The following is an 18,456-nucleotide window of genomic DNA, read 5'->3' on the forward strand; positions in this document are numbered from 1 at the left end:
TGGAAAAGGTTATAAAAGGGCGACTAACACATTTGTTAAGCAGCAAGGCTGGCACTCGTTCAGCCAAGTTTCGATGTTAATAATTTATGGCATACAACAGAGATTTCCGCTCTGCGGAGTGTGCGGCTATAACGCGATATTGGCGCCGCATAGTGTTAATATCAATAATGGACAGTAATTGTTCGTACGTTACGATGCAAGAAATATGTACATCGATAACGCTATATTGAACCAAGTTAAAGCCGGGAATATTGCTTCGATTGCGATAGCAAATGAGGACCATTGCGTACGTCAGTGAATCGATTAACATAAAAATGATAGAGGATACCATCAGCCAAAAATAATAGTCGATATACCAGTTACGCCTTTTTTTACTCGTACGGTCTGTTCGTTCTTTTCAAAGCATATTTCGACTTTAACTGTATCGTGTATTGTGTATCGTATTCGACATTTGAATGCACTTCTATAAATGTAAATGGTGCAAAATATTCGATAGGATATTTGACTACTATAATCAAAACTTTTATGGGAGCTAACTAATGATTTTTAGATTTATCTTATTGTATCATCGATAAACTAGATTATTCTATATAACTAAAATAGAGGGAAGACGGCTGGTCTAGTGGGTAGAGCGCCAGATTCGTAATCCGGAGAGCCGGGTTCGAATCCCGCGCTAGGCCGATGAGAATTTTTCTCAGCAAAACGCTGCCCCCCCATCTGGCGGATAGTTCTCAAAAGGATACAGTATCACCAGATGGAAAACTGGGCTCCGTCTTTCAGAAGAGACGTTAAACCGTTGGTCCAAAAGGAAATGGTAATGGTAGTGGATGAAATGATAGAGTTGGGTACGTCCCTTCAAAACGCCCTTTAAGGCCCCCTCGGGGTAAATAAAGTATATATCTTTATCCTTTTGTATAACTAAAATAATTGGCATTTTTAAAGTTAAATTCACTTTTCACTTTTCGCGGTAATCCGATTATTGGCTAGAATTTATTGTAGCGATATTACAAGCGTATCGAGTATTCCCTTTGAAAAGGGGGAAAATCATTTTATGATCGTTTGTACTGACAATCACGGTAGTTTAAAATGTAATATTATCTTATTTTTTATTTTCTTAAGACTCCTGCCTACTCACCGCTTTTATCCTTGTTCGATGACATCAGAAGCGAGAAATCGCATGCCAAAAATTCTTGCGGTTTTACATTGAAACAAAAAGGTATATTTATAACGCAATTGTAATTGATTCAGCACTTTTTTGTAATATATTTCGAACACTTTCCTTCGGCTTTAATGATCACTAAATAACCGTAAAAATTAACGTGACATGCAATCTACCTTTTTAACCTGCATTCTTTCATTTTTTATTTTACAGCTATTTATTGATTATTAAAGCCGAAGAAAAGGTGTTCGGTATATGTATAGAGTAGAAGAAATCCATTGTCCCGGTCTACAATAGATTAGGTGTTTTAAGCCTTATAAGCCCAAAATTTGACCAATTACAGTCGAATGTGAGGAGAATTTGACTGTGCTTTATCGTGCCTTCCGTGCACCCGCTTTACCGTGCCATCAGTGCCCCCGTTTACTGTGCCACCAGTGCACTTGCTTTACTGTGCCATCAGGGCACCCGCGCTCATTAGTGCGTTTGCAAATCACTGCGCCTCCGCGCGCCTGCAATTCACCGTCTCAAAATCACGCGAACGGTGAATGTCCGCGTCTCTGTGCGTGGCTTTCCGCGTCATCGCGCGCCCGCTCAACGCCGTCGCTGCCTCGCGAGCGGGAAACATTATCGCATCTTGTGCGTGCTACTGTGCACCAGTGCCAGCTATAATCGCCCTAAGTGCGCCAGCTAACTGTCCGCGCCATATGTGCGTTCACGCTTGTTCCCGACGCTGTCTTTGCGACCGGCAAACACGCACGCGTCACGTGCACCGCGCGACCGGTGAACGGATAAAACGGTTCGAAAATAACAAAACTATAAATAAATGTGAATATTTCGTTTTTATTAAACATTAACTTATTTTAAAACTAATTTACCAAATAATTTTTACAAAGTGTATGTAAAAAAATATAAAAAGTAAACATATAAAAAGTAAATTGATTTGTCCTAAACTATTAAACAAAAACTATTTCAATATCGTCTTAATATATACACTGTTAAAGGTTTATTAGTTTGAAACAAAATAAGATTATTTTAACTGCATTGGTTTAGTCAAATTAACATTGTTTTAATTAAATTAACTACATATTGAGTAGGAGCAGTGGCGACCTACGAAATTACTAAAAATTTGTACTCCGCCTAACCGAGTAAGTAAGGAAACGATGAAAGTAATGGTATTTCACCGGCGATGTTGCCATCTCCCACTTATGCTACACCTCTCATGTCTCCTTACAGTGCCAGACTAGAGTCAAGCTCAACAGGGTTTTCTTTCCCCGCTAATTTTTCCAAGCCCGTTCCCTTGGCAGTGGTTTTGCTAGATAGTAGATAGGGACAGTGGGAATCTCGTTAATCTCGAAATTACAAAAAATGTAACCCTACGAATTTAACAGTGTAGACGGACACGTGCGGATAACTTTCCTTCCATTGATTAACCAATTCATTAACCAATTGATTTAAATTACAGTACATGAAATAAAACTCCTGCAGTTTAGGACATTGTTTCAAAATAATGGAACATTTATCAGGTATATCAAGTTCCGCTTCAACAAGATATAACTTTTTTAAGTTTTTACACTGCGCTAGTAATTCCAAACAGTGATCAGTGAGGACAGCACGGAACAAATAAACTTCTTGCAAGTTTTGATAAGAGGAAAGTAATCTAAATAAGCTCTCATTATGAGCGGTATTACGACGGTATCCGCGTCTGTAACAAAAATGATGTAATTAGTACAGTACTTTAATTGCAAGAGAAAATTCATGTAACTTTTTCAAGATGCTCGCAAAAGAAGCAAACAAATTTCAATAAAGAATACAATAACGTGTGTTTTAAAAGAAAATGTAGCACACACACTTACATATTAAGGTTCACTTTTTGTAAATTCTTACAGTTAGCAAGAGCATTAATACCCTGAGATGTAAGATTACGTGTGTCCAGTGAATCTATTACTTCCAAGTCACGACACGAATTTCCCAACTCTGTTAGAACTGCATCGTTTATTAACTCGCTATTTGCTGATAACTGACGCATCCGTTGATTATTTTGCAGTATTTTGCAAAAACGTTCGGTTCTTATACCAGTAAATCTACCGTAAGTGTGTATACCAGTATGAAAAAGGTTTAAATGTTCCAAATTATTTAGCCCCTCGAGATACGAAAATCCTTCGTCGTCTATGTCACAATAACTTAGATCCAATTCTAAAAAAAATTTATATTACAAATTGTTATACACTTTACAAATACTCTTGACAATTATATACATATACTATATGCATATACCTTTCAAATTTGTGCATGTCTCTGAAGTTTTAAGTAGGACAGGATTTAAGTTGATGCCGCTACGTAAGATTAATGAGAACCCGAACTCACTTAATCTTAAATGCGTTAAACGCCTGCCGCAATTAGCAAGAAAGTTTACGAAATCATTAACATCAAAGTTGCTTCCTGTGAGATCTAATTGTTGCAAATATTCACATCTAGGTGTAAAATAACAAAATATATCGCACATATATTTGTCAGAGCTAATATATCGCATGTTCAAACGTGTATAGAGTAGAGGATCCCGTGTTAAAATATCAAAGCGCCTATTATTTACTTCATTCATGCGGCATAATGTTACCACATCTAAGTATTTAAATATTTTTAGTAGTATTTCATTCTGTAAAGATAAAATATAATTAATATAATACAAAATAAATACTTTAATACTCAAAGTACGAAATGTCATTATTGTAATAAATATTGTAATAAGAAATAGACTTCTTAGAATACTTTACAGGAAGCGCAGATAAACTGCAACGTGATAGCTCCTTGGATTCATCCAATGAGAGTTTCACTCTCTTGGCACGATTCGGATTACTTTTCAAGAAAATACGACGCGGATATCTCTGATCAAGAGGTTGCTCATAACCAGGGATTACCTCCTGAGATACTTTTTTGTGCTTCAAATTATTCTTATAATTGGAATATATAGATGTATATGTAGATGTAGAAACTCTTCTTATGTCGCTGCAAATATTGTCGGAACAAATTAATTTTTAAATTAATTTATATTATTAACAGAAAAAATGGATTCAAATATTATTTAATGTCAATGATAATAATACCTTTTACAAATAACACAGTATTTGGAAAAATTCTGTTGCAGATAAACTATATCTAAGTGTGCACTTTCTGAATCTGTTGTTAAATTATGAACATCGTCATGGTATGGATAGTATATGTAGTTAATTTTTTGGAACAGATTAGTTAAACTCTCGTCAGGATTTCTAGATAGGATCAATTCTGATGTACCGATGAGCATCACAGCATCTAGCTTTGTGTAAGAGACCTGTGAACTGTCCTCAAATACTAGTTTGAGCATTTTGGTTTTAAAGTCACACGGATGCGACAACGGTGGAGAAAATAATCTTGATTTCGGGGGTACAATCTGAGACGATTCATCCCACCACAAGGGAATCCAGTGATTATTGGAATCTTGAGCCCAAATTTCTATTACGCTTCCAGGATAACATATTTCGAAAATACAGACTCTGATTGGATATACAGCTTCATGAAACTCGATATCTTTAAATAGAAAATATTATTATATTTACTCTCTTTTCAGCAAAAGCGTATCTTCCTTAACAAAATCTTATTTATCGATTTAAATATTACATACCAATATATCTTTTTGTCATCATAATCGCATCATAATCGTTTGATACGAAATCATCAATGGGTCTTATGAAATCTCTGTTTTTCCACGGAGATATTGAAATACCAGTACCATCCTTTATCGGCCTCTATATTAGAAAATCAAAATTGTCAAATAGTAGAAAATCTTGTGACATATAATATATAGCGATTACTTTGTACAGGACTATAACAGAGATAGGTAGTACCAGAAAATACACGTACCTCGGTATTACAAAAAGGGATTAGTAAATGAAATGGTTGTCCGTAATTTTGAAATTTGGGTGGCCCAATTATGTCAGGGGCAGTATAGAATATGCTATGACTCCTGTAGTCCACGGCAACAAATCTTTTCTTCACAAATTGATAGATGAACTCAACACTATCCTCTTCTACGGATATTCTGCCGACATAGGGATATCGACTACAACTCTCGTAATATGAAGATTTATTGTGGGTTATCATATTGTCTCTCTGAAAGAAGACAAAAAATATGAAGAATAATAATCCTTTCTTTTTTAGCATATGCTAAAATGTATTATAATATCATATATATTTATAATTATAGCGTTAAGATTATATGTATAATCTAACAATAAGTTTATCTTGCTTCCATTAGCATTGCTAAGTACAGTCTGCATGTGTGTGTTGAATATCATTATTAAATAATTAATTATTTTAAAGAAAATAACAGTTATTTTTTAATTTTGTTAATGTAGAAAAATGTTCTTTTATAAATCTGAAATATCAGGAGCTCTGTGTTCTTCTACTACCACGTGGCACACACGTGGACGAGCACAAAAGAAAGAACATAAAAATTACACAATTTAGATTGCTCACATTCGCCAGACTTACGCTTATAGTTTCTAAATGACTATAAAGTTCCATTCTACAATAGTCGTAAGAGTAGATGTAAGACGCGTAAGCAGTAAGCCATTGACTAATAAGATTTTTACAATCCAAGAATAATCGATTGTAGTTGGTCAACTTTTACTGCTTACGTCTTACCGCATACTCTTACAGTTATTGTACAATGGGTTTAAAATTTTCCAAAATGTTTTATCTTACTCAATGTATCTTTTACCTCATTTTCCGATACACGTTATAAGTTATAACATGTTCTACCACGTGGTACTGTGTTTCACACGGTAGAAGAATATACGGCATACACACGTTCACGTGCACCAAAGAAAAAAATTGCAAAACTAAATTGCTTACGTTCGCTACACTTACGCTTACGCTTTTAAATGACTATAAAATTTTTCAAAATGTATTTTTTTATTTATTTAATGTATCTTTTATCTCATTGTTTGATATAGATTATAGCGATCTAACAATAAGTTATACAAAGGATCACACAGTGAATAAAAAGAATTAATTATCTACCGGAAATTTAACTCGGAACTGAATCAAAAAATTAATCAGTAAAACTAATTTCTATCGATTTTCATACTACTTATTGTTTATCAGCAAGACAGTTTTGATTTTTTCCGTATAGAATAAAAAAATCATGAAAGAAAAAAATGTTGGAACACGTGGTGAGCACATACTATTGCATACTATTTCTGTAGGTCCACACAATACTGTTATTTCGTGGACGTTGGGACCCTCCACCATCTGGCACGGACGCGCGCACACAGCATCGAAAAGCCATGCACGTGTGCGGCGTCTGTGTGCTCGGCGTTCGGCTGTGACCGGACATGGGTCTGTGCGTTGAATAATTTTCTTAAAATGTACTCACTCGTACGTATAAACGGTCGCCACTTCGTTTTAACTGCGATTACGAAGAACGCTGATAAACTGCGGTTGACTTCCGATTGCCGTGAAATACTTCCTCTCGATCCTCAGCTTCGTCGCACTTCTGCTGCGATAATGCGTTGTTGTCGATTACGCCCTTTACGAAGTCGCGCACTAGTATTTCGGATTCGGAAAGCTTTTGCTGGGATTCGGATTAATGAGGGCGGATTAATTGACTTGCAATTGCTTTTCTGCAAACAAATAACAAGAATATATATTTTGTACTCGAAGTACAGGATTACAATGGGTAACGCCCCGATTGCATCATCTCGCTTCACTCGCGATTTTCGTATGAAAAACGATATATTTCCGAAAAATATTCACTTCCGGATGTTAATAAGCTTGTAATTAAGCCTGCGGATAACGGTCGCGGCCGGATACTTTCCCTACTCGTCGGATGTCGAACGATTATTCACGGATCACTCGGATACGCGACGTGGACCCGACACGATGGTTCGGCAGGAAAAGACCATCTAATTTCGATAATATATTATTAATCTTGTTGTACGGATCACGGTCGTAGCCGGGAACGATTCCTCTTTGCCTGATGTAAAACACAATACACGATTCCGAGAGAGTCCGAAAACGATGTGCACACGGCAAAGGTTCACGAGGAAAAGACCTCGCTTCCGGGTACATATCGAAACTGGCTATACTAGCATTGCCAGTGTCGAAAAAGTGAAAAGGACGCGACTCCAGCGCCATGAAAGTGACACTAGAGAGATGAGAGACGACGACGCCGACGTATCTTAACGACGACGTATCTTTAAATATATAAAATTTTCACATTTGGACTTTGCGTCGCAATACCTCCGCTCGTAGGACACGTAGCGGAAAAATAAAAACATTTTTCTTTATATATCGACCCCAAGCTATCAATCAAGCCTACTTGGAACTTGATCCGTTCACTCGTTATTGAGATCTGAACATCTCGAGTACTCGCAACTCGTCGCGTCGCGTAAAAGAGTCACGGTCGGTCTCGCTCCGCGTGTACTTGGCGCGAGATACTATACCGTGTCTCTTGATATCTTCCTGCTTATGAATTATATACGGAGACATATAAAGTATCGGACTGGCCTAAAGGACAACAGCCCACCTGTTGCTAGGCCTACAACAGATATAGTAAACGCCTCGGCATTTTGCGACTCGCTATTGAATGCCTAGTTGATCTTCACATGCATTTTTATAACTGTAAAATTGTAGCCATTCGATTTTCGGTTTTAACTTAATATTGTAATGTCAACGAAATGAAACTGTCAGAATGCATATTTGGTACGAATGGCGAATATGGGCTCTCGCCTTAATGAAGTTTATGAAAATCAATAATAATTTGAACGGACATAATTAAATAATAATAATATGATCACGTCGCATTTGATTAATTTCATAGATGATTCAGCGGTATCGCTTAGCTCTTCCTAAACTTATTCGGCCGTATATGTAATTTATATTTCTTATGTTTCTATTGTACAGGCGCATCGCGGACCGACAGTCGTGCAGGTGCTTTAAAGTTAAGAAAAAGTTTGGGTCGTTTGTAGCTTAGGCGCCACTAGATTAGTTCTGGAACTAGAAAGCCGTAACTCGCCGCCCTATTAGCGCATAGGTCATAGCTTTCGAGACGTTATAGCAGATCTTGTTGCTGAGCTGTTACGTCTGACTATAGTTATCCTAACGTAATCATTCTCCGGACTCCACGGGAATCGGTTAACCCGCTTGCGTTCATCATTTGTATAAAGCAATTTGTATTTCTAGGATTTTTATGTTCCACATTTATATGCAATTTATATATACATGCATTCGAGGAGGCGGGGTTCTTTGAAAAATCGCATGGAAACGCGCCGCGTCCTTGACGAGGACTCGACATAGATCGCCGTAATGCATCTTATCAGCCTAATATATATCCGCCTATATTAAATGCGGATGTGCAGAGATAATTAAAAGCTCTCGCTACTCGGTGTACGCAGAACAGCCTGTGTAGTATAATCGCCTCATTTGCGTCAAGTGAGTTCCATAGAAAAAAAGTGGGTAGTGCCAGGGTCAACCTTTGAAGTTATAGATCAGTGTTACTCAACTGTCGCGGTGTAAAGGCACATTTTTTTCCTACGCCTTTTTACACGTCGTGAAACGCCAGAAGAAAATTGCAAAGACACGGCATTGATTTTATTTTTGACTATAAGGACAAATTGAGGAACACTGAGCTGAGTAATTTGAAGAGAAGACTTTAGAGTTAGAAACGTTTCTCTACCATTGTGACCTTTGGTAAAAAAAAATTCGAATGCGGTATCTTATATCTAGCCTGTAGTTCGTAGCATGATATTTTAGGATGCATGAAACTAAAAGATAGTACTCGTATATAATCAAAGATCTCAGTTACTCTCTTCAGCATGTTTTTCATCTACATATCTACAGAGCCACGCCGTACACATACGAGATATTTAACGTATTTTTTTTATGCAGATCAAACGCAGTCTAATGTATCCTAACCAACTTATGCTTTTAAAATTTACTTTAATTTTTTATTATGGAATACGTTTACGTATAAGCTCTGAGTAGTTAATTTAACTAAAAGCAACATTTCATTCCCAACTATTAATAATTATTTTTAATAATTATTCTTAATGATTGATGAACAACGTGCTTTTTTGCATTTCCGAAGCTTCAATCGTGCACTTCAATTGGCTCTGTTTACGTATTGCTTTCTGATTATCTATTTTGCATTTTCTCTTTCGCGATCAGTGATTTCCAAACTGCGCATCTTTTACAATTCAAAAGTTTGTCATACATAAATCGAAATTTAAACAATGTTAATTTTCAGAGACTCAATTATATATTTATCCTTTACATATATATTCATTCTTATATTTAAAAAATTTTTATTTATTCCACATACAAAAAAAGAATAAAATTTCAAGACAATTTTAATGTAACAAAATGTTCCTAACCCAATACGTTTGAAAAACACTGATAACTTCGATCTTGAATTACATGCCGCAATTGATATCGAGACAAAAATTAAGAACCCCCCCTTTCTAATGCGTGCCTCTTCTTTCTTTTGTAGGTAAGTGTGTCACACAGCGCGAAGCTTTCGCACACCGTCGGTAAGTTGTGGCTTTTTTCCCTCGAAAGCTTCTGTCGCGGACATTACTGTGCTGTCGTTCCACATGCTGAGAAGCTCCCCGGGTGCTACCGCGCCAGTCGGTACAGTTGAGAACGCATGATCCGCTCGAGTCGTGAACGGGTTACCGACGTGTACGCTCCTCCGTCTATGCCTGTCTATTTGTGTTCGATGCCGCTTCCGACACCCTTAGAAATGCTCGATGTCGCGCGCAACCCTTTCTTTTCGTTAAACACCGCCAGGTGGGTATAACAACTTCATTCATTGGAGCTTACACTTGCTAGATCCCGTGACACGACTATGCATTATGCATTCTGTCAGACTGATTACGTATCGACGAGCGTGACTATGGATCAGTAATTGCATTTCATAAGTTACACATTGCGGCCTCGACCTTTTGAACAGCTTCGAGTGATTTGACGGGAGATTGCACGGGAGCTTACCGCTAATTACAATCACGATATCGATAAACACTTATTACTTGATAACGACGCGGCGTTAGGACACTTTCCCGATGGATCTACTGCGCTTAATTATAAGTATTTCGTTATATTACATTATTGTTGATCTGTCATCATTATCATTTTTTTATTACTGTTCTCATCATTGTCGTTGCCGTCGCTACTCTCGTCGTTGTTATCTACGTGATATTTAAAATGCGATAAATTGATAAATATTGATCATTGGGTATAACCCGAATCGTTTATAGAGCAAGCACCGAGTGATTGAGTAGCGAGCCGCCTGTAAAGCCAGGCGTCGTCTGTCTAACGTTGTATTATACTACTTTGCTATTTAAGTAGGATGGTATCTCCCGCCGAAGATAAGAAATCTTTGTACTAACTATGATTTCAATTCGCGTTAGTTATAAAAATTGTATTTGTTACGAATAAACCGAGCTAACTAAGAAGATTATAAATAAAAAAAAAACTTTCGCGCATTATTTACCGCGCTGGTTTTTAGTTAGCCCGGTTTATTCGTATGGATTTTCCATTGGAACCTATACTTCGAATTTTTGTATTTGTTAATTACAATATACAAAATATACATAATCTTTACATTATAAAAAAAAGAAATAATTTTCTCTTCTCCTGATTTTTGATGCGTGATTAATTAAAACATTGCTTTATTAATATTTCTACGTTATATTGATACCGGAATAATGTATTCTAACAAGCTGAAAAAGAGATTTGCTTTATTCAGCCATTTTAACTGACGATGGCTCTTTTACGGTTTGTCAACGTTTCACAAAGCGAGAAATGAATAGGGAAAAAACTCGATAACGAGTGGTGCACATCGCAAGGAGACAAAGCGACTATGCAAAGCGAAATGTCAAGAGCGCGATACGTTTCTTCTCGCGTCGAGGATTTTCTCAACTATCGAGTAGTCGCGGCTACTAAAGCGATTGGCGACGCCATTCGCGTCGGAACGATGTGTACTTCTATAAGAATATCTGATAGGGATGAAACGCGTTTATCGCGCCGTTCAGACGCGGTTGTGAGAACAATGGGGAAGCGAAGAGACTCTCGCAAGTAATTTACGTAATATGTGCCGCGATAACTCGTTCGACACCTGCCGATACTTAACAATGAAAGATTCACAAAGGCCCGTAGCAACTCCTCGGAACTTTACCCCGCCGCGATACAAAGCGCATTGTGCTCGATACTCGCGATTGGTGTTTTCAATTTTTCTTGAACAATCGTTCTCTTCCCGCGTGTTCTATTCATTGTAGCCGTCATTCGTCCGCGTTCATTATTTATGCGATGCATTATTGCACTGAGGGAAAATCTATCCTTGTCGAATAGAATTTTACATCTACTTAAATCTATATGTAATTCAAATGAAGGATTGTTTGAATTATTGAAAGGATCGTGAAGCTCTGGACAAGAGAAACATAATTCAAAAAGACAGAGATAAAGGAGAAAGAGCTTAATGAAGAAGGAATGTTACGAAATGCGATAGAAAGATGGAGTACAGCAAGAGGCGTTCCATTGCATCGACGCGGGTTCGCTGCATAAAAAGTAAGAAAAAGATTTACGACGAAGTAGCTGAGAAATTGTACTCAGAGAATAAGACGTGGAAGAAAAGACGCAGCTAATAATAGAAAAATATTGAAATACCACGGAGGTGGTATCTTTCTAGTATCAATCCGTCAAATAATAAATAAATCACCGAGATAGAAACGGAATTTAGAAAAGACATAATTCTTGCGTATGTAAACAACTGAGCGGAATGGTAATATGAATAATTCTTCAGAGGTAAAAGGAAATTTTATTTAGATATGTTGTGAGAGACGATTTTATTGTATCGTATCTTTTATTATAAATATTTACGATTTTGTGAGGGAAGGAAATCTAAAGACCGAGATTAGAGAACGGAGCTTTAGTAGTATAAACCGAAATAGGCCACACGAGCGAAAGTTTAGCACGAGATAAAAATGTAGGGCTCTCGGTACCAATCTTGTGGAATGAAAGAGGTAAAGAGGTAAAGGGGAAGCGAAGAATCGGCAGGAGTAAGGAAGAAAGGACTATGCGGGTGCAAGGTGCGGGCGAGGGCGCGGGCGCGGGTGCGGGTGCGGGTGCGGGTGCGGGTGCGGGTGCGGGTGCGGGTGCATGGACCTGCGCGCGAGCGACCGCCTGGAATTCGTGCAGCATTGGCTGCGCGAGGGCGCGTGGTGAATCGAGGGTGTCAGTCACAGACCATTTGCTCAGCGACGAGCACGTAAGTTCGCAGGACGCACGCTAATCGTTATCGTTTATGAATGGAATGACTCGCTGCAATTGCACGTTTGCTTGCGCGTCGCAACGCGACGCGACGCGATGCGACGCGATGCGACGCGCCTCGCGGCGATCCGATTATTACGCCAGGGAAACGTCGACGGCGCGACGACGACGGTTTTCGCTTTCGCGACGCCGGACCGCGACCGCGGAGTTCGCCGAGTCCCCCGGCGATTATTTGTGATTTCCTCAAAAATGGCGGGTATCAGGCACGAATACCATCGACGGCGCCAGCCACGTCGGCCCGCCTCGAGGACGATCGCGGAAGATCCGTGGATTGCGAGTGTTCTTACGGTCGTCGGCGACCGGCAACTCGTTTCCGTCGGACGAGCCGATCGCGTACCTTCGCCGAGTGGTCAGTGAGTTGTTTCGTGAGGAGCACGGTGTCCGTTCCTGTCTCTCCTTCTGACTACTCTTTCCTCTTCACCTCTTCACGCTTGCCCTATTATGTGTATCTTTTCATTCTAGGTGTTGTCGCTAGGAATGATGTTTTAGATAAGGGATAAATCATTCTCCTGCAAGATTTTCATACAGGTTTCACACTGCTCTAGACGGTACCATTTTTTCACTAATCTGAGTACTACATATTGCTCATAATTTCTCTCTGTGTCTTTTCGGTGGTTGTTTTCTCGATGTAAGATTAATTTTCGGATAATGTTGGTTTGATAGTTTAGGCAACTAAGATGTATCTCCTTTGAGATAATACTTTCTATTATTAATTACACATTTTTAAATTATATGTTAAAAATTAACAAAATGCCACTCATGATAATGCAAATGTGTTTAGAACTATAATTCTATATTTATTTATCTTGGCAGATTATAATGCTATTCGCGAATCTCGAGTTTCGTGACTTAGACTTATAATATTAGACGATATTATTGTTGTTAAATACGATGCTTAGGATATAGAAACGAGCAAGACATATCCGCAAAATTTGCATTCGTACGATGCACTCTGGAATAATAGCCGGCTCATAAAGTATAGACGAGTTTAGTTTCATATTTTCACGAGGGACTCTTAAAAGAGAAATTCACTATTCATGATTCTTATATAATATGAAGGTATAGTTATATGTTTGAAATTTGCTATACACATTTTCGCGCAATAGATCTTTTTTATAGTATATTAATTTTTGTTATATTTCACAAAAATTATGTTGTGTATTTATAAATTTAAAGGGAAAAGAAGAAATAAGATATACTGAGCACAGAATACATAAGAAATGGCATTTTCTAGCAAACTTTTTTGTATTATGTTTTTTTTAATTGCTTAGCCGTGTGTATGTGTGGTTTTGATGAAACGATTTGCGTGTCGTCTGGGTTATTAATTAATTGCCGTTGCGATCTAATCATACATATTAAATAATTACGCTTGTTAATTAAGAATTATAGAGTCAAGGTCTTATTACTCTAATAGGATAATTGATAAAACTATGTATATGATATTTTGGATATACGTATTTTAAATAAGATCGTGTGATTCTCTTTCGAGTAAAAACACATGTTTCATTATCATTCAAATCCACGCTTAATTTTGGCCCGAAAATTATCAATGTAACGAGATTTTTATTTCAGAATGAGCTTTGAGGATTTTAACGAGCGTAAGTTCTGATTTTACGAAATATTTAGTTTTTTGCTCATTCAAGAGTAATGACGATAAATTGGAGCGTTTCCCGGCGTACAGCGTATATATAAAACCACGAAAATAGAGAAGCTACATTATCGTAATGAGAACTTTACTATATTGCGAGTAACTTTACTACTTGCGAACATCGTTGTTTGGGTAAAAACTATGAAAATTCAAGGCTAGCGCGAAATATATGAAACCGGCATTTAAACTTTCATGTTGTTAAAGAACGTTAAACGGAATTACATTGCATGCACGTCGCATTCAGCGAAATGGTAATTAACTAAATTACATACGATTGTATCTCATCCAAAAATTCTAGGAATGCATGGACAACTAATGGAAAAACTAGATTTTATTTGTCGCGACCATTAAATTCCTGCCATTTTGTCACACAAGATGAATTAAATTTTATACAAAATATTGTTTCTAGTCGATGCAAATTATTAGCTGATAGTAATTGATAATATAATATGAACGAAGATTTAATTATATTTTCTGCCGTTTAACTACAAAATTAATATTTGAATTAATAACAGAAGAGATAAACTAAAATATACATTACTACTATAACTGTTAACTAAAATAATAAAGAGAAAACTTTTGTGAAAACATTGTACATCTTAAACATATTTTCGTAATAATATAATTTATATTACATAATTACGAAAATATATATGTTCGAGATATTCAATGTTCAGCGGATATTTTTGGAAGAATTTCCGATTACATAATTTCTCTTATCACTAAAATTATACAGTTATCACGTAACATATTTTATTATACCAAAAATGATTTAAATTGCATTTTTATATTTTAATGACGATTAAATAGCCACATATGTTGTATCGTACCTTTTTTATTGTTTAAATTTTGTTCGTTAATTCGTTTACTCAAAAACAATCGAGTTTATAATTGAGCTTTGTTGAATGAGAATTTTGTTGTTCGTTATTGATGAGCAGCTTTACAAGCGATTGGACGCCCTTTTGTATTTCTCTCAGTTCGTTGGTGCCGTTAAGATATTTTATAGTCTTTTTCCTTTTTTAAATTGATGTATCGTTTTTTGCCTGTATCACGATAACAAATAATATCGTTCTTGTGTACTGTCGCGGAAATAATTTGAGTTCTTAATCTGAATGCGATAATGCGAATTTCAATTCGATTAATCACTGATTGATCACAACGATACTCAACGTCGCTGCAGTGAATGATAAATTTTACGTTGACCGTTTTCCATCTATCGTACGAATAAATGGTGAAATAATGACCGGGAAAAGAAATGCGCGTTGACAGACATCCGTTCAAAGGGCATGCAAATAAATGGAATTTCTCGGTATACTTTTCAGCGGTTAACTGAAGCGACAAATAGCAAAATTCTACTTTCTATATCCGAGAATTCGAGCCCGCAGTTTCATTTAATATTCGATCAATCTTGCAAATATTCGCATGTATTCATGGAAAATTTATCGCGTTTTCCACGTACTGAAGAAAAGAAGAAAAATATCGTGAATTAACTCGAAAATAGGTACCTGGTATTCTTCTCGAATGACGTTTATATTCAGATCTTCCAAATTTGAGAAAAATCAATAATTTTTGAAAAAAAATTTAAAAAAGAGAATAATAATAGATACAAATAATGATGGTTTTATTTTAAATGACAATCGATTTCTCAATTTTTTCATTGTGCATTAGCTTATTTTGTTCACAATAGCTAATAATTATAATTTTAGTATAATATTTAGTACATATACCTATAACGAACGAGAGACATTACAAGACTTGTAATTTCTGAGTTATATTAATTTACCACAATTTTTAGATGTTTTTCTGAACTGCATATCTGTGGTACTATTTGTATACATATTCGTACCACGTAATATGTAATAGCGAAATTTAAATAGCTGTGTGTCTCCAAGCTCAAAAACATTTCAGAATAAAGACTTGTTATACACAATATTAGAGAATTTATGCTATTGAGAGACGTGGTTGATATTATCTAGGGCAGTGATGTGGACTAATATACTAGGGCATTGCAATTCGTAATCGCGAGTGAACGGTCAATGGCAGAAACGTTTTGCGGGCCGGCCAACTCTCGTGCAGTTCGATATCGTAAGTAGGACGTGAACCTGGATAATTGTGCGCGCGCACTTACGTGCGCGCATACGCATGCACATTTCTGTTTTCCACCTGGATGTAAATATTCTGTAAAGCGTTGCCCGAGTCACGGGACTGTCGCCGTGCGAGATGATGCGTTGCTGATCGCGATATTAAACTGTGATCAGCGACCTAACGCGTCTAAAAGTCATGATGGGAATGCAGTTTCTTTGTGGGATATTATCGGCAACAGGTGTAAATTTGGTACATAGTGGACTTTGTCTGTGTACCACCTAATCGTCCGAAAAAAGTCGATTCACTCGACAGAGGCTATATTATTAATATTATAGCTAACCGTTGGAAACTTTCCATCTCTTGAATTGTTCTGGTAATGCACATTGGTTTCTTGCATTTAATGTTCTAATAATATCATTATATTACGATCTTTTTGTGATTTTTCATATAATAAATAGCTATTATCAAGTTCAAAAATGACTATTTGATTTTCAATTGATTTATTTTAATCAAAGTCGAGTTGTAAGGCAAATTTGATTCTATTGTAAATAATACTGTAAAATATTCTATTTGGTACGTTTTAAAAAATTTTTATACGTCTCTCTTTCCAAACTCTGACTTAGCGACATGGAGAGATGCAGGTTTCCAATGAAAAAGTGCATCAAACGTGATATCGCAACGCCGAAAGCCCGGCGGCAAGGACAGAGAGACGCGATGCAGGGGGGGGGGGAGGGAGAGTTAGATTTAGGTACAGAGGTCGGAGGTCAGAGATCGGAGGTCGGAGGACGCGGAATGATGGTCGGAGGACGCCGGGGGCCGGGGTGGCGGGAAGGGAAGAAGGGGCTGCAGCCTGGGGATGATCAATACTACTCGTACGCCAAGTTCCCACGAGAGTAGCGAAGATGGGTCGAGGAGCACGAGGAATTGAACGTTTTCGATTTGCAAGAGTGACGAGAAGTTCGTTCGCTGAGGAGGGGGGGGGAGAGGGGGATATGTAAAATGATTTCCTGTCTATTGATGCTTAGCGTCGGTATCCTCGGTATCGTACCGCGAGTCTCAACTTCTCCGGTTCTCTCGGTGGGATTTCTCCTTATCTTTTTAGGACAACAGCTTACCATCCAGAAAAATTCACGTACTTGGCGCATATCATGGCAATGGAGAAAATTCGATTACGTTGAAAATACGTATTTTCAGGAATCCGCGTGCGTCCGAACGCGGATACGCAGTTTCAGCATTTTGTTTTTACACGCTCAGATCTCTCTGGATTATTTCAATATATATCTCACAACGACCGCTCGTTCCGCTAGCTTTATACAAGTGAACCAATAAACTTTATTTTATAAATTGAATTAGATTGAAAATTTCGTTATCTTCATTTCAATCGAATTTCAATATAATAAAAATTCATCGTTTTATCGATATCATGCGCATGCAAATTCTACTGTGTATGCTAAATGACGTATTTATCAGTAAAAATATAGAATCGATTTCTTTTATTAGCACAAATTTAATGAGACGTCATTATTCGCTGAAATTTTCAAGAGTAAATATCCTTGAAACTTCAAGCTTCGAACGCAGAATTGACGAACAAAGTTTCAAGGACGTAGACTCTGAAGAAGTTGGAGAACAAAAAATCTTTCAGTTTATCTCAAATGAAATTTGCTTCTACAGAAATATAATTTTAAATCTAATTACGCCCTTAAGATAGTTTATACTGACAATTTCAAAGTCTCGTAGAAAAGGTCGACTTTAAATTCAAAGAATGTACCATTAAATGGAGAGATAGTGAATTTAGGACGCTTTGTAGTTCAAATCCATTTCTCGAATATGCAAATACACTTCCGCATAAATTGGAGATTACATTACTGTTTCGTGAATTATTTTTACAGCGCAAAATATCTTCTCCCCAGAAAAGAAAGTTTTAAAAGTTTGCCCCTCAGTTTTCTCTCCTGCATGGAAAGCCGTCCATGTCAGGCGTAATGAAATACTTAACTAAACGGTCAGTCCGCCGTAGCAAACCGGCTTTGTCATGGATCAACGGATACACGACGGAGATTTTCCGATCGGAGCATTGTGGCGATTTTAAACGCGTGTCGCTCGCGCGAAATGCATGCTGCTGGCAGTGCGACGTCGTGCTGTCCGATAACCCTGAAATATTAACGACACAGGGGTGCATGTGAGCTCTCAAGGTTTTCTCTCTCCT

The 18,456-nt window shown here is 37.3% G+C and overlaps 2 protein-coding genes across 5 annotated transcripts in view; one reads left to right on the top strand and one right to left on the bottom strand.

Moving 5' to 3' along the window:
- The window catches only part of LOC139776789 (neo-calmodulin), a 54,139-nt gene that overhangs the window by 2,999 nt on the left and 32,684 nt on the right, over window positions 1-18,456 (top strand). Inside the window, exon 1 of one of the 3 annotated variants that reach the window (XM_071713707.1) lies at window positions 12,386-12,458. The exons of 1 other annotated variant lie outside the window; for it this stretch is intronic. The gene's annotated coding sequence lies outside the window, so the exon portion shown is untranslated. Of the gene's footprint in view, window positions 1-12,385; window positions 12,459-18,456 lie in introns of those variants that run through there. One more of the 3 variants, XM_071713708.1, reaches the window with a different exon arrangement.
- LOC139776788 (F-box/LRR-repeat protein 4-like) lies at window positions 1,980-7,537 on the bottom strand. Of its 2 annotated transcripts, XM_071713705.1 has the most exons (8): window positions 6,570-7,533; window positions 5,054-5,302; window positions 4,815-4,938; window positions 4,261-4,720; window positions 3,931-4,162; window positions 3,434-3,812; window positions 3,013-3,352; window positions 1,980-2,861 (listed from the first exon to the last, which is right to left on the bottom strand). In XM_071713705.1, the coding sequence occupies exons 2-8, from the start codon at window positions 5,291-5,293 to the stop codon at window positions 2,516-2,518; spliced, it is 2,121 nt and encodes a 706-aa protein (XP_071569806.1). In that variant the 5' UTR covers window positions 5,294-5,302; window positions 6,570-7,533; the 3' UTR covers window positions 1,980-2,515. The 2 variants fall into 2 exon arrangements, with proteins under 2 accessions (XP_071569806.1, XP_071569807.1); XM_071713706.1 differs by lacking the exons at window positions 1,980-2,861; window positions 3,013-3,352 and having other exon boundaries at window positions 3,724-3,812; window positions 3,926-4,162; window positions 6,570-7,537.

This window comes from Temnothorax nylanderi, unplaced genomic scaffold (genome assembly GCF_030848795.1).
Source record: "Temnothorax nylanderi isolate EJ_2023f unplaced genomic scaffold, tnyl_v1.0 TNYL_tig0129_pilon, whole genome shotgun sequence".
Taxonomy (NCBI): domain Eukaryota; kingdom Metazoa; phylum Arthropoda; class Insecta; order Hymenoptera; family Formicidae; genus Temnothorax; species Temnothorax nylanderi.

Coding starts and splice junctions, on each gene's coding strand:
- LOC139776788 (XM_071713705.1), bottom strand. CDS start 5,293: ATGATAACCCACAATAAATCTTCATATTACGAGAGTTGTAGTCGATAT. Junction 4,939..5,053: donor TCCCTTTTTGTAATACCGAG/GTACGTGTATTT, acceptor TTTCTAATATAG/AGGCCGATAAAGGATGGTAC. Junction 2,862..3,012: donor CAAAAAGTGAACCTTAATAT/GTAAGTGTGTGT, acceptor TTTTTGTTACAG/ACGCGGATACCGTCGTAATA.